Source organism: Macrotis lagotis, chromosome X, assembly GCF_037893015.1.
Source record: "Macrotis lagotis isolate mMagLag1 chromosome X, bilby.v1.9.chrom.fasta, whole genome shotgun sequence".
NCBI classification, from domain to species: Eukaryota; Metazoa; Chordata; class Mammalia; order Peramelemorphia; family Peramelidae; genus Macrotis; species Macrotis lagotis.
Window position 1 is genome coordinate 572,888,731 of NC_133666.1, and position 13,984 is coordinate 572,902,714.

At 37.4% G+C, this 13,984-nt stretch overlaps 1 protein-coding gene across 1 annotated transcript in view; it reads right to left on the reverse strand.

The window, feature by feature from the left end:
• LOC141499367 (CUB and sushi domain-containing protein 3-like) overlaps nucleotides 1-8,315 on the reverse strand; it is a 586,049-nt gene extending 577,734 nt beyond the window's left edge. The window contains exon 1 of the mRNA XM_074202122.1: nucleotides 8,121-8,315. Within this exon, the coding sequence (XP_074058223.1) occupies nucleotides 8,121-8,298 (178 nt within the window). The 5' untranslated portion in view covers nucleotides 8,299-8,315. The remainder of the gene's footprint in view (nucleotides 1-8,120) is intronic.
• Nucleotides 8,316-13,984: the final 5,669 nt, after the last annotated feature.

Here is a 13,984-nt window from a genome sequence, read left to right on the forward strand (position 1 = left end):
TTCTGGAACATTGGCTTGCTTTTCACTACATTGTAAAATACTTTAACTCCTTTCTATTGAATAAATTCTTATACATTCACTTTGCAAACTTCACTGAAACATCTTAGAGGGGTTCTGAAAAGCATTGATGTTTAATTAAAATTGAATGTAACCTTAAAGCAGTGTATTTTGTTGAGCTATTATCTCTCTTTTAATATGCTACTGTATTCTTATGATATAGCATGATGAGGATATTATGAGACTATGGAGGCCTTGAAAAATTTTATAGAAGAAAAGTGTATAAAATTTATACATTTGGCCAGTGGACTCATTATTACAAGGAAAGATAACACTGAACCAGAAAGAAATGATGACATATAAGTTCTTAGAATTTAACTGAGAAAATATGTATGAATAAATTATGTATAGAAAAAAGTAGCATGTAACTGAAAAGGAAGTACAAAACCATAAAATGTGTTTAACTGAAATATCTCAATTGTTTTATACAATCCTTATAATGTTCTATAGGAAAGTTCAGTATTGTGTCAGTTTTGATTACACAAAGAAATAAGGAATTAAAAGGAATATATTTTTATTCATTGAAGATCAGAAGATCTTCAGAACATTTGGGGGAAATTTTGACTTTTCACAATTTCATTAAAAATCTTTTCTTTATTATTCTTGCCTTAGTAAATTAATGAAACTAGTCTTTTCCATTTATATGGAATAATTATATATTGTTGGGCAGTTTATTTAAGACTGGTTATAAATAACTTTCACCATATTGTCCTTGTAATTGAAGTTTTTCATACTAGTATAATTTTTAAAAATAAATATGTTGATAAAATTGATGTGACAGTTGAAAGAACTGCGATTCTAGAGTGAAGTGGTTCTAGAGGGATAGAGTTTTACTGGACTGAAAACTAGGATGATTTTGTTGTGATATCAGGTTTACTCCTTAAAATATTTCTCTAGTTCTGGAGAAATTAACATACAGACTGATAGAAATGCAAAGAATGTCAAAAACCATTCATTCCAACTAATATCTGAAAAGGAATTATCCCTCTAAGAAACACTGCACAAGTGGTCATCTACTTTCTCCTTAAAGATGTATGGGGGTGTGGTGAGGGGGTGATACTATCTGTCAAAGGCAGCCTTTTCCAATTATGGATAGCTCCAAGTGTTAATGAGTTTTCTTTGGCATGGAGCCAAATTTTGCTACTTTGAAGCTACTACTACTCACTATTACTTGTTTTTTTTTTCCCTCTGAAACTAAGCAAATTAAATAAGAATCTTTCCATATGATAATAATTCATATATTTGAAGACAGCTAGCCTTTACCTTCTAAGCAAGCCCTTCTTTTCTAGATTAAACCACCTAGTTCCTTTAAATAATCATCATAGGGAACAAAGCAGAAACTTTTCAATATCCTTGTCTTCTTTCCCTGGACACTGCTATTTATTAATATCCCTCCAAAATAAAAATTTCCTGACTCCCATTTCCTTTATCTTTCACATGCTCTGAATGGGCTATATAATCATGAACATTCCTTCAAATTTTAAGAATGTTGTCTTAAGGTCATGTATTGTAAAATATGTTATTCCAGTTTAACCCTTTAATCATTTAATCTATAAAGATAGTGAATTACTTTACTTCTCATTGTTAGTGGATACCTTACAAGCATTTAGATGAAAGTAGAGAATAATAACCAAATAATACAAGTCTCTAGCTAAATTTCTGTTCACAGGTTATCAAATATAATTCTACCCAGGGAAAAAAATAAAATGAAATATTATTTAAACAATATATGACACATTGCCTGCAAACTTAATTTCATTGATAGGTCAGACATTTTCATCTTATTACATACATTTACTTGAAAATAAAGAGATGACACTTATTTGTCAATCATACAAAAGATTTTCAAAAGAACATGTGCCTTGCCAAGAGTACTGACAAATGCCCTTACATTCTCTGTACAAACTTGGGGAAGCAAACAACAAAGATTAGATATCTATGACTTCTTTTCTGAAGAGGTTAATGAAAAATTCTGTCTAAGCCAGTCACTTCTGAAACATTTATGCCTATATTAACACAATTAAACTCACTTTTTACAAGATGGAGAATGCTCAATTCTGGATTAATTAGCGCAACTGTGAGAATTCAAACATGCTGTACACCCCCAGGCACAGTTTGGTAAAAACAAAACACAACAGTAAAAACAAAACAACTTTACTGATACATTTGACATATGTGTGCATGGGTATATATATATATATATATATGATATATTTTGTGTATATACATGTGTATATTGAGTTGGAGACATAAACACAGACATACATATATAGGTATTATCCATATGCATGGCAATCTTAGTTTATTGACTCTCCAAAACATTGCCTCTTCCTTTCTTCATAATTGAGTTCTCTTGGTTCTCATTTCTATTTCTGTATTTTTGCAAAGACTGCTACTGCTATCAGGGAATTCACAAATTCAGGAAAATGGGGTTCCATAAAATCCACTCATAATGCTAGATTAAAGGACAGAAATTTCCATCACCACTAACCCTGCCCCCCCCAAGGTACTGGCACTGGGAATATGAGCCAACCAGTTGGTAAGGGTAAGCTCTTTCAGGAGCCTATTTTGTACCCAGGATATTTGGAAAGACCTGTCAGCCACAGAAACATTACTCCCTCCACCCCCCTCACCTCCCCTCATTATTTTTATAGGGGAAAAAAACTTTTGATAATAATAATAATGAGAAAGAAGATGCTAATTATTATTATTAAATTTGAATAGCTGTGCTTCATTATTATTCTGTACCTCGCTGCAATCCCAGCGAGGGCATTGCTTTCAGACAGCAGCTGCTTCTCGCCTGGAGAGCACCTCTCCAGGAGCTTTAGAACACATTCTGATGTTTGACTTTCCCACCTTCCCCAGAAGGACCTCAAGGTATCCCCCATTTCCCAGACATGTTTCCAAAGTTAATGTAGAGCATCCCATGGTTATAATTGTGTACATGGAGAGAGAGGTTGTCTGAGTGAAGGAGATGCTGGGGTTCTGAGGATGGCCCCTTCTCTTTCTAAAAGCCCTCAGTAGATAGCGTGGCAGAGGCGGCAGCAGTAACAGTGACCATCTGGACTCCGGAGAAACATTAACCTACTGTTACCCACCCAACCGCTTCCGCCTCGGGGGAGCACACACACACACACACTCGCTTCTTTCAGAGCTTCCTCACTGTCAATTCATCCTAACCTCCGCTCCCCTACAGAGACATCAGCAGAAGCGGTGTCCTCCATCAGTTTAACCCTACAGTCAATCGATTAAAAAGTTCAGTGAGAGATGCTTCGGGAATAAATGAACATATGCCCTAGAAGGGAATATAAAAGGATGCAAGAAACAGTTTGGTTTTTTATGACCCTAGAAGAACAATGTGGCTGGTTCCTGGCTTCCGACATATAATGACCAAAATATAAATACAACACAGATCTATTTTGGTGTCTCGATCAGAATATCAATTTTAAAACAAACACGTGTGTGCATATATGTATGAGTGCATGCATATATGCTTCTTTGTGAATATATATATATATTCTTTCTTACTACCCCCCAATGATGGAGGTTAAAGGAATGCATAAATTGTACCTAGAGTCAGGGATACTCGTAAGTTCAAATCCCACCTCTAACATTTACTGACTATATGATAGGTTAATCCACTTCTTTTGTATCTCAGTTTCCTCATCTGTAGAACGAGGCTGTTAAACTAAATTGAGTCCATAACACTTTCCATCTGTAAGCATGTGCTCCAGTGAGTTCAATAAATCACACATCCAGAATTGGAAGAGATCTCAGAGGTTATTAATTCAGGTTCTCGTAAAACAAAAGAGAAAAATAAAATCTAGAGGCGTTAGGTAACTTGGACAAGGTCCTGCAAAGGGAGTAGCAGAGGAAGAATTAGAACTCGGGACCTTGTATTGCAAGACCTGAATCTTTCTCTCCTCCTGTTTTGCTAGAACCTGCGGTGCGCCTGTGTGCGTGCGCGTGGGGGTCTAGGTCTCTGTCTGGCAGCGCGCCGCCACAGAACCAGTCCTCAAAGGAACTCCCTGGGAAGAGATAATGGTGGTGATTTGTAAAGATGTGCTAATGACTGCAGTGGCTTTGAGGTGTTGGAAGCCTCAGACCCACCCCCACCCCCCACCTCTTCCTTCCTTTTTTTTAATTATGAAGTTGGGGGTTTAGCAGGAAAAGTCCAGGACTGCCCATGACCCTGGTTCGCAGGAATTCCATCGCCTTGCAGTTCAAGAGGGCACAGACAGTGTTCGGACTCAGAGAAGCCTGGGGCGTGTGCGCTAGCCAGTCACTCAGCTAGGGAAATGGAGCTAAGAACTGGAAGAAGAGGGACTTTTTTTTTTTTTTTTTTTTTACTTCTCGCCTCCTACTACATTCGGATTGTTTGTATCTTTGTCAGCTCAGCGACACTTTCTTTTCGTTCATATCCCAAGAGAAGGAGCGTGGGAAAGCACCCCCTTTGTGCATGTATATATAGATTGAATGTAGGTAGTGGTACCTCTAAGATAGAAGCACAGTTCTTTTCTAGATGAGGCAGATACACTGCAGCTTTCTGGGGTAGCAGTGGCTCAAAAGACTTGCTGAGTCCAAATATCTCCTTCCTCTCCTCCCTCGACCTCTCCCTTCCCTCAGGTCCCTAGGTGTTATTTAAATGTTTTAGGAGGAAGATAGGGCTGGCAATTCAACAAATGGAAACAATAGTATAAATGGGTTAAAAATCCTATATGCACTTTCAATAAACATGCAGAATATCTGTATGTGTGTATGTATAATATATATTCTACATACATTCTTGAAAGACTCACATTTTATCCTAACGTCTACTCATTTAAATCTTTCCCCAGCAGGACTGATATTGATCACAATTTTACCTTGCAGGCAATGGCGTTTTGCTTAAGTCTCTAAAATGGCTATGTAATGTACATTTGAGAGTGAGAGTATGAAATTATGTAGGTAAGAAATTACTGGGAAGATTGTTTCTCAAATGTCAGGTGCTTTTCTTTCAGCTAACTCTTAGAGGATTTTTTAGATCTTAGAAGCAGAATGTACATAAAAACATCCAGGGATGATAAGAAGAGCTTTAGTTTATAGTAAAGGAGTAAAGGCCTAATGGTCAAAGAGAAATAGTCTAGCATTGTAGAAGACGGGGGGAGAGAGAGAGAGAGAGAGAGAGAGAGAGAGAGAGAGAGAGAGAGAGAGAGAGAGAGAGAGAGAGAGAAACACACAGGGAGAGAAACACACACAGAGAGAAACACACACAGAGAGAAACAGAGTGAGAAACAGAGACAGACACAGAGATAGACAGAGAAAAACAGAGACAGAGAAATAGAGACAGACAGACAGAGACAGAGAGACAGAGATACAGAGACAGAGACAGAGACAGAGACAGAGAGGCAGAGACAGAGAGGCAGAGACAGATTTAAAAGCAGGGCTTAATCTAGTTTGGGATGATTCTAGGTTTTAAAACTAACAAGAAAAACCTTTGGTAACAATGCTCAAAAAAGAATGCAGACAAAATCATCCAAGAATTGAACACTAGTGAGAAGGAATCTGAAATAGAGGCATCCTTGAAATATATATGTATATATATATATATATATATATATATATATATATATATATATATATATATATTTTGGGAACCGTTTCTGACACTGATAAAAGTGAAAGTAGCCTTGGAAGAGATCTCAATCATTAAATATAGAGCACTTTAAAAAAAAATAAATACCTTCTGTGAGCAACAGACCCTCTTTTTCAGGAAGGGACCAAATGAAAGTGACTCTCCATACTCCACGCCCCTTCAAGGATGGAATGGAATGAATTTAATGAAAACGGACTGGATACTACCTCTGCTAATAATAAAATAAAATAAAATTAAATTAAATAACATAAAATAAGATAAAATAAGATAAAATAAAACGTCTAACGGCAAGGAGGGTCAAATTGTTCACGTCACTTAAGCAAATTAAGTCTTCATTCAATTGTCTGGCGCGTCTCATTCAGAACATACGGTAAGTGCGGGTTACAATACTATAATTGCAGGCAGCGCAGCTTGGTATCCTGTCAGGCTCGCCTGCATTTCCCGCTCCGATACACCCCCGCCCCACCTCCCTAGTCTTCCGCCCCCAAAATGTTTTTCGCTCAACAGGTACCACAAAAACTTGCAGTTAACCCGTGGTCATCTCTTTTCCCAAGGAGAGACAACCTAGTTCTTTAACTCTATAGGATGCTGCCTCCACGCGACTCCTACTTAGAAAACACCCGTCTCCCAAAGAGCTCTAGAGCCATCTATTAAATTAACCTTGTGGCAGGCAAACTAAACATTAATACTAAGATTCTAATGCGTCGTGCATTAACTGTAACATGGTCCCGTGCAACAAGAAACACGTTGTATGCAAAAAACTCCTCTAAGGAGATGAAGATGTTCTCTATTATACTGGGCTTGTATCTGAAAGACTTGCCCAAATATGCTTTAATGTAAGCTAAAGATTAGAGAACATTTTGCTTGCACATAGAGACAGAAACGGCTCCATTGCATTAAGAATTTTTTTAAACCAAATTCTATTTCCTATCTTTGAATATAGTGTCAAGATAAAATAGCACAAGGTAGCCTTCCCACTCCCTTGAAACATGAATTATTATTTCCACGGAATGCAAATGCACTGCTTTCTGTGTGAGGACAACCAGCTGCAAGCTGTACAATAAACTGTTTCATAAAGACGGAGCCAGATTGCAGTTCAGAGAGTCACCCCCTTTAAAACGGAAGAAACATGCAGTTTGTGTTGACAACCTCTGTGTGCCTATGCAAAAACCGAGAGTTAAAACTGGGTCCAACACACACACACACACACACACACACACACACACACACACACCCCGAAATCGATAGTGACTATTCGAGCAGCTCTGTGAAGGAGGAGGAGAAAGAGGAGGAGGAGGAGGAGGAGGAGGAGGAGGTGGTGGTGGTGGAGGAGGAGGAGGCAATCTATCCAAAATTCATCATTAGTCATAAACACCTCAAGAGTATTTCTTGCAGCAATTAATAGACAGCAGGGTGCGTGTGAAGTTGTAGAACGAGGCTTTCGGGTTCATTTCCTCCCCTGCCTCTTTCATGGAGATCCCTTTCACATGCTCCCCAAAGCTCCCTGCATCCCTGCTGTTTTACATGACATTTTGCATTTCCATTTTTCCGATGTGCATGTGACATTCACTTCTACCTGTCTGAACCGGAGACTTTCTGGAGGTCTTTCATTTATTTATTTGTTTTTGGGCTTTGGAGAATGACTTTCTTTCTACCTTTATTCCCACCCCCCCCAGGGTCGATCTCTGCACTCCATGACATTTCATGCTTTTAAAAGATTTATGTTTGCCCAACCCTTTTGCAAGGTCCCAGTGCAGCTCTTCTACACCCTTCCATTCATCCATAGGGACAGGGATATTGAGAATGCACATATCCATGCAAATACATTCATCTATCTATCTATCTATCTATCTATCTATCTATCTATCTATCTATCTATCTACCTACCTACCTATCTCTCCCTCTAGAAGAATTCTTCTTGAGTTGTGAGTCATAGCTCCCTAATGCTTTTTAGAACATAATAGAGTACATACAGTGCACCTCCCCTAACTTTCCCCACTGAATGGGTTAAAGGAATTACAGTAGTGTCTTTAGTATCAATATTCCACGGAGGCTAAAATATCCATCAATTTGCCTAGAAATAAAGGTAGTCTTTCACCCTAAAAAGTCTTGCAGTGAGATTCTGCTTGAATATCCACTAGTTAGAGGCTATACGAACCAACTCACGTATTCGTTTGAGCATACTGCAAGAATATTTATTGAGCTCGGGCTCAATCACTGCATTGAACGCCAAGCCTGGCAAGCAAATGCATTTCCTATCTGAGAATAGAGCCGTGAATCAAACCGTTCTTTATTATTTTTTATTGTTGGTATCATCATCATCATCATCATAATTAGTACGAATGGCAAAGTAATATGCAGACCTATTTCCAGGCAACAGCTCAGAACACCTCAGATCAAAAGAGGAGACCCCTGAAATCAAACCTACCTTTCACACATGAAATCATCAATAAAAAGACGAGGTTCCAAAATGTAAATCCACTTTTAATCCCCATTTTCTTCACCAGAATGAAGTCAAGTCGGCCGCATTTAATACATCCTCTTTTCCCAAAGTCCCCCGAATTTGATTCTTTTGCACGGATTTCCCCTTTGCAGATCCCTTTCATATTATTCGTGAGCTCCTAATTCCTATTCCTTGGCCAGGCGCAGTAGAGTTGTTGCTGTTGTTGGTGCGCGGTCACAGCTCAGAGTGAATGGTGTTTCTGGGATACCACAGCAACCTTGACGAGGACTCAACCATCTCTCCAACGGGGGCACAGAGTCTCAGCTACTCTGGATTTTGTCTTTTCTTATGCATTTTTCCCCTCAACCTAAATCTACCACAGTTCTCACTTGTTATAGCAACAGCCAGAAACCAACAGAGAGCATCTTGAAGACTAGCGACGCTCTCTAATAAACTCCCAACAATATTTGATATTAAGGGGCTTATTTTTTTTCCCAGAGAAGATCGATTCTGCCTGTAAAAGCAGCCCAAGAAATAATGTTGGTGCGATTTTCATTGCAGACTGAAATAAAATCTAGAAACTAATGTTAGAAAAGATTAAAAGGACACTTTATTAGAGGGACCGACTTGTTCTCGGAGAAACTGTCATCAAAATACATAAGGTTATCTCTATCTATTTCTGTATTTCAGTGCCCCCATCGTTAATATAGCCCGTGCCACTATTCCATTGGCAGTGTATTTAAGGCAGACTGTTTGCATCCATTATTTTGAGGATTGATTAGGAACAGAGATTACAAAAGACTGACTTTGCATAGAGCTTTATAGACATTTAGATAGGTGTACGTTTGCCTATATACTCATGTTTTGACGTGTGGCCCAATTTCATTCCAGGGTGGGTAGGAGAAAAAAGTCATTTTCTCAAATACTTGCCCCCTTTCACATTATATTTCTCGCCTTAGCCTGTAGTGTGCTGCAAATAAAGAATAATTTGAGATAGTAAAAGGGAACGATCTCATTTGTATCAATTCTGAAGTACTCTCAAATATGTAAATTGAGGGAAATTCTTTCAAAACGAAAAATGTATGCATCTATGCATCCACACTCAGCAGCTTCATAGCCCAGACCTAAGGGTTAACGCCCTGCAAGGGAAGAACACTCGCGCCATCTACTGGATCCGAAGAGACCCTCGATTCCTCTCTATTTCTAAGAGGAACCCCATTCCCCCCCCCCCCCCCCACTTTCTCCCTCAATACTGTAGGTAGGATAGTACCATCTCTGGAAGTGGAATTTTTGCTCCCACATGTAAGTGCCCAGGAATGTTTCTGGAAAGCCACCATCACAGTTTCACCAATGAGATCTCACCTTATAGTAGGCTAGAGAGCCGACAGACCTGGGAATTCTCATCTATTAGGAGGTGGGAAGAACTGCAGTCCCTTCGCCTGGAATACGTCTATGTATTGGACTCTGCCGAGAGTCGAATGATGAAGCATGTGTTTGAGGTTTCTAGAAGGTGTATGGAAAAGGAAGGGTCGTCCTTGTAGAGTTTGTGGAACACGGGCATTATCCTCGATTGCTGTGTTTTTGTCCCCTACTTTCTGCGCCTCCTAACAGCTCCTGTGCTTGGGCTCTGTAGGAGCATGATTGCTAAGAGGGGAATAGGGGAGAGAATCTGGAGAGACTTCTGCAAGGAATATGTGTATATTGTAATTAGGCATGCCAAGAAGAGGGTGTTGTATGTGTGTAGAGATTCGATATTGCGGGTAATAGGGTAGGTATTGTGCCTTTCCCAGTATGTTGTATTGTGCGATGCAGAGAAGGGATTGTATGGTGGGGCGGAGGAGAGACGGGGAGGGAGGGAGGAAGGGAGGGAGGGAGGGAGAGAGAGAGAGAGAGAGAGAGAGAGAGAGAGAGAGAGAGAGAGAGAGAGAGAGAGAGAGAGAGAGAAGTTATTTCAGGAAGATGGAGTGTAAATTTTCATGTATGTCTGTAAACGTATTTGTGCAGTATATGTTCAATAGCTTTACATGTCTGGGGCAGAGACAGCTTCTTTCCTCTTCCCTGCCACCCCCTTCCCCCATCCCAGGTAGCAGAAGAAGGGTACTAAATGACCTCTTCCAGGCACCTTCAGGGATTATTGGGAGTAAAATTTGCTTCTTGCCATCAATATCCTGGTTTACTGTCTGCATATGTAGATTTCCCAGGGTCACATGATTGGGACCAAATGAGAATAGGGAGGATCAACACTGAAAACGTCCTTAAGATGCTGAGGCAGCTAGGCAGAGAGTGGGGGATTGATTTCACCTGACTTCAACATGGGTTGCTGCTCTTGAAATCAAAGAAAAGTTAGATTCAAACAGGTTCTTCAATCTACTAAGAAAGTTGCACAGAATTGTCTTATGAAGTTGAGAGGTGGATCATTTTATTGAAGAACTTAGTAAAAAGAAAATGAGCTCCAAAATTTTTCTTCCTTTTTAAATTCCATATTTTAAAACTTTATTGTAAGAATTGTAAGAAAAAAATTTAAGAACACGTCATCTTGTGACAAAAATTAAAGAACACATTATTATGTACAAACGTTCTAAATTAGGTCAAACCTCCTCCCCTAGCCTCTTATTTACCTGCTGTCAGGAATCCAGAGGTGTCCATGGATAAATTTAAAGAGATGTGAAAAGTGAATGAGGAAAGAAAAATCCTTATTTTTGTTAACTTCTAACTGAAAAGTGGCATCTCCTTCAATTATGAAAGTAGACTAAATATATTTTTTTCCTGAAAAATACTTCATAGGCTTCAACAGATTACTAAAGGTATACAAAAAACAGTTAAAAGGCTCCTTTATATTTAAAAAAAAGTAAGACTACATTTCTTTTGGTTAAATGTTTGTTTTTTCAATAGTGCCTGACTCTTCCAGAATCCATTTGGGGTTTCTTGGAGAAGAAACTAGTTTTCTAATTCCTTCTCTAGTTCCCTTTACAGATGAAGAAATTAAGTTAAACAGGCTTAAGTGACTTGCTCAGGGTCACACAGCTAAGGAACTTCTGAGATTAGATTTGAACTCAAGGAGATGTCTTCTAGACTCCAGGCACAGAATGCTTTCCACTATTCCATTTAGCTATCTGCTTTCTTTAAATATGTTCTGTCCATATTTTCAATGAAAATGACATTGTTTAAGATTTGTTAGAAATCATTAGACTTTACAAATAATTTCTAGAGTGATGAATACTTCATAAACCATTTTCCCCTCTACCTAACAGCTCTGCTGTCAGAACACTTAATGTTTTCTTCATGTTTTACAGATGGGAAAATTAAGGCATGGTGAGATGTAGTATCACATACAAGGTCACCAACAGGGTTGGGAAGAAAACCCCGGGAGTGGTGACATTTTGTCCTATGTGCTAACTGCTGGTTCACACTCTGTCTGTCAAACTGAAGATTCTACTTCGCTGAGAAGATCTCAGAAGTAATTCTTGAAATACATTAACGCCAATAAAGAAAAAACGTTTTCTAGGTGAACACTATTTCTGAAAGGAGGCACATTGATGTCTAGAATTTGGGTGGGAGGAATATATACTTAGAAGTAGGTAATGGGGAATGATAGTAAATGTTTTCCATATTATTGATAATAGTATTCAAATAACACAAGTTATTAATTTACTCCTCATGACACTGAAGAAAAATTGTGATTGAGTGCAATTGATTGAGTGCAAAATACAGTCACAGACAGACACAGGCCAACAAAATACATAAAAAGAAAATCTTAGCAAAATGTCTTCCATCCTTTCTCCTTCCCTTTCCTTCCTTCCTTCCTTCCTTCCTTCCTTCCTTCCTTCTTTCCTTTCTTCCATTCTCTCTCTCTCTCTCTCTCTCTCTCTCTCTCTCTCTCTCTCTCTCTCTCTCTCTCTCTAGCACACTCCAGTCTATTGATCTTTTGTATATAGGTCAAGGATGAAAATGACTTGGCAAGGATCGTTAAGTCAATCATGATGATGACATACTGTAAAGAGATTTGAAGAAGAGTTTAGATTTAAAAAAATGTATTGGTCTTTAAAATTGAAAGTTCCAGGTCAAGGTGTATTCTAAGATACCAATAGACCTAAAAACAAAACAATACTGAGCAGTGCAGGTTTATTCATAATTAAAATGCAAGTCATTCATGATTTAGTGTGAATATTTTTTAAAAAGTTCCTATAGATTAAGAGTAGGCTGCTAATAAGTGTATAAAATACAGATTATTATATTATAATGTAATCTTAGACTACTAATTCAAATATTACTGACTTAGAACCACAGAAAAGCCTCCTACCCACATAGACACAGATACCCACACAGTACAAGCAACCAAGACATCCCCATCCTTGTTTGGAGCTTGGACGGGCAAAAAGTCTGCTTTTATAAAAGCAAAATAAAAGTCTCCATATTTATCCCCAAGCCAGAAATATTTCATTCTCCAATCCTGACCTACACCTTTAAGGAACCAAACTCATTTGAATTTCAACATTTAATCTATACATTTTTAATAAAGGAATACTGTGTTAAAATACTATTGAGTTATAAGAAATACTGAACAGGGGACAGCTAGAGGGTGCAGTGCAAAGAACACTGATCCTGGAGTCAGGAGAATTTAGGTTCAAATCCAGCCTCAGACATTTAATACTTAGTGTGTGACCTTGGGCAAGTCATTTAACCCCATTGCCTTGTAAAAAAATAAAAAGTAAATAAACAAGCAAAAAATAAATAAATAATGAGCAGGACTGTTTCCAGAAAAATCAGAGAAGGCATATGAAATGATCGAAAGAGAAGTAAACAGAACTGAGAGAGTATTTTACACATTGTTCCCAAGGACTTATGATGAAAAAATGCTATCCACCTCCAGACAAAGAACTGCTGGTGTCTGAATTTAGATGAAAGCATACTTTTGAAACTTTCTTTTTCTTCTTTTTGTTTTCTTTTGCAACATGACTAATTTTAAAATATGTTTTGCATGACTAACTAGGAATAATCTATAGTAAATTGCTTTCCTTCTTAAAGAGGGATTGAAGGGATGGGGGTAGGGAGGGAGAATGTGGACCTCAATTTTAAAAAAAAAATAATGGTAGCTTTATTCTTAAATGCATTTGAGAAAAAAAGAAAAGAAAAAAATTATCTGTATGCAATGCGTTTATTGAGTCATTTCTGTATAGAGATACCTTTTGTTTCCAAATAAGCCCTTAAGTCTTTTTAATGAAAAGTAAAATAAAAGTAAGAATTTGAAAAAATCTTTTTAAATAAACAACATTTTAAAGGACATTTAAAAGAACTGTAACTGACACACTTATTACCTTGATATTATCCAAGAAGTATTATTGATAAATGGAATCACACTTCTTATATTAAATGTGTCTTATATTAAATGTGTCTTATTAGGGATATATTCCTCTTCTGCCTTGATTTTGTTGCCAGTTTCATTAATGGTGAAACCAAAGATAGTTTTTGTCATTTTTAGTTTTTAGTTACAAATAAAATAAGTGAATTTAAAAATTGTTATATTAAAAGAGTAGTCTTCAAGGGCCATTACCTGTGAATTCATTCTAATATACTGCATTATCTATAGAGAAAAAACTTCAAAATTCAGTATAGGACTTTTTTTAAATTATGAAGATATCAGTGAAATCATAAGATTGTCCAACTGTTATTTTTCATTCTCAATATCTAAATTATTAAATTTCCTTTCCTCAAACATATATATATATATATATATATATATATATATATATATATATATATATATTCCTGGATGAAATATTTTATTCTATTTCTTATGAGAGATTATCATAGGAATATACATTTTGCATCTTTTTCTATTTCTTTTACAT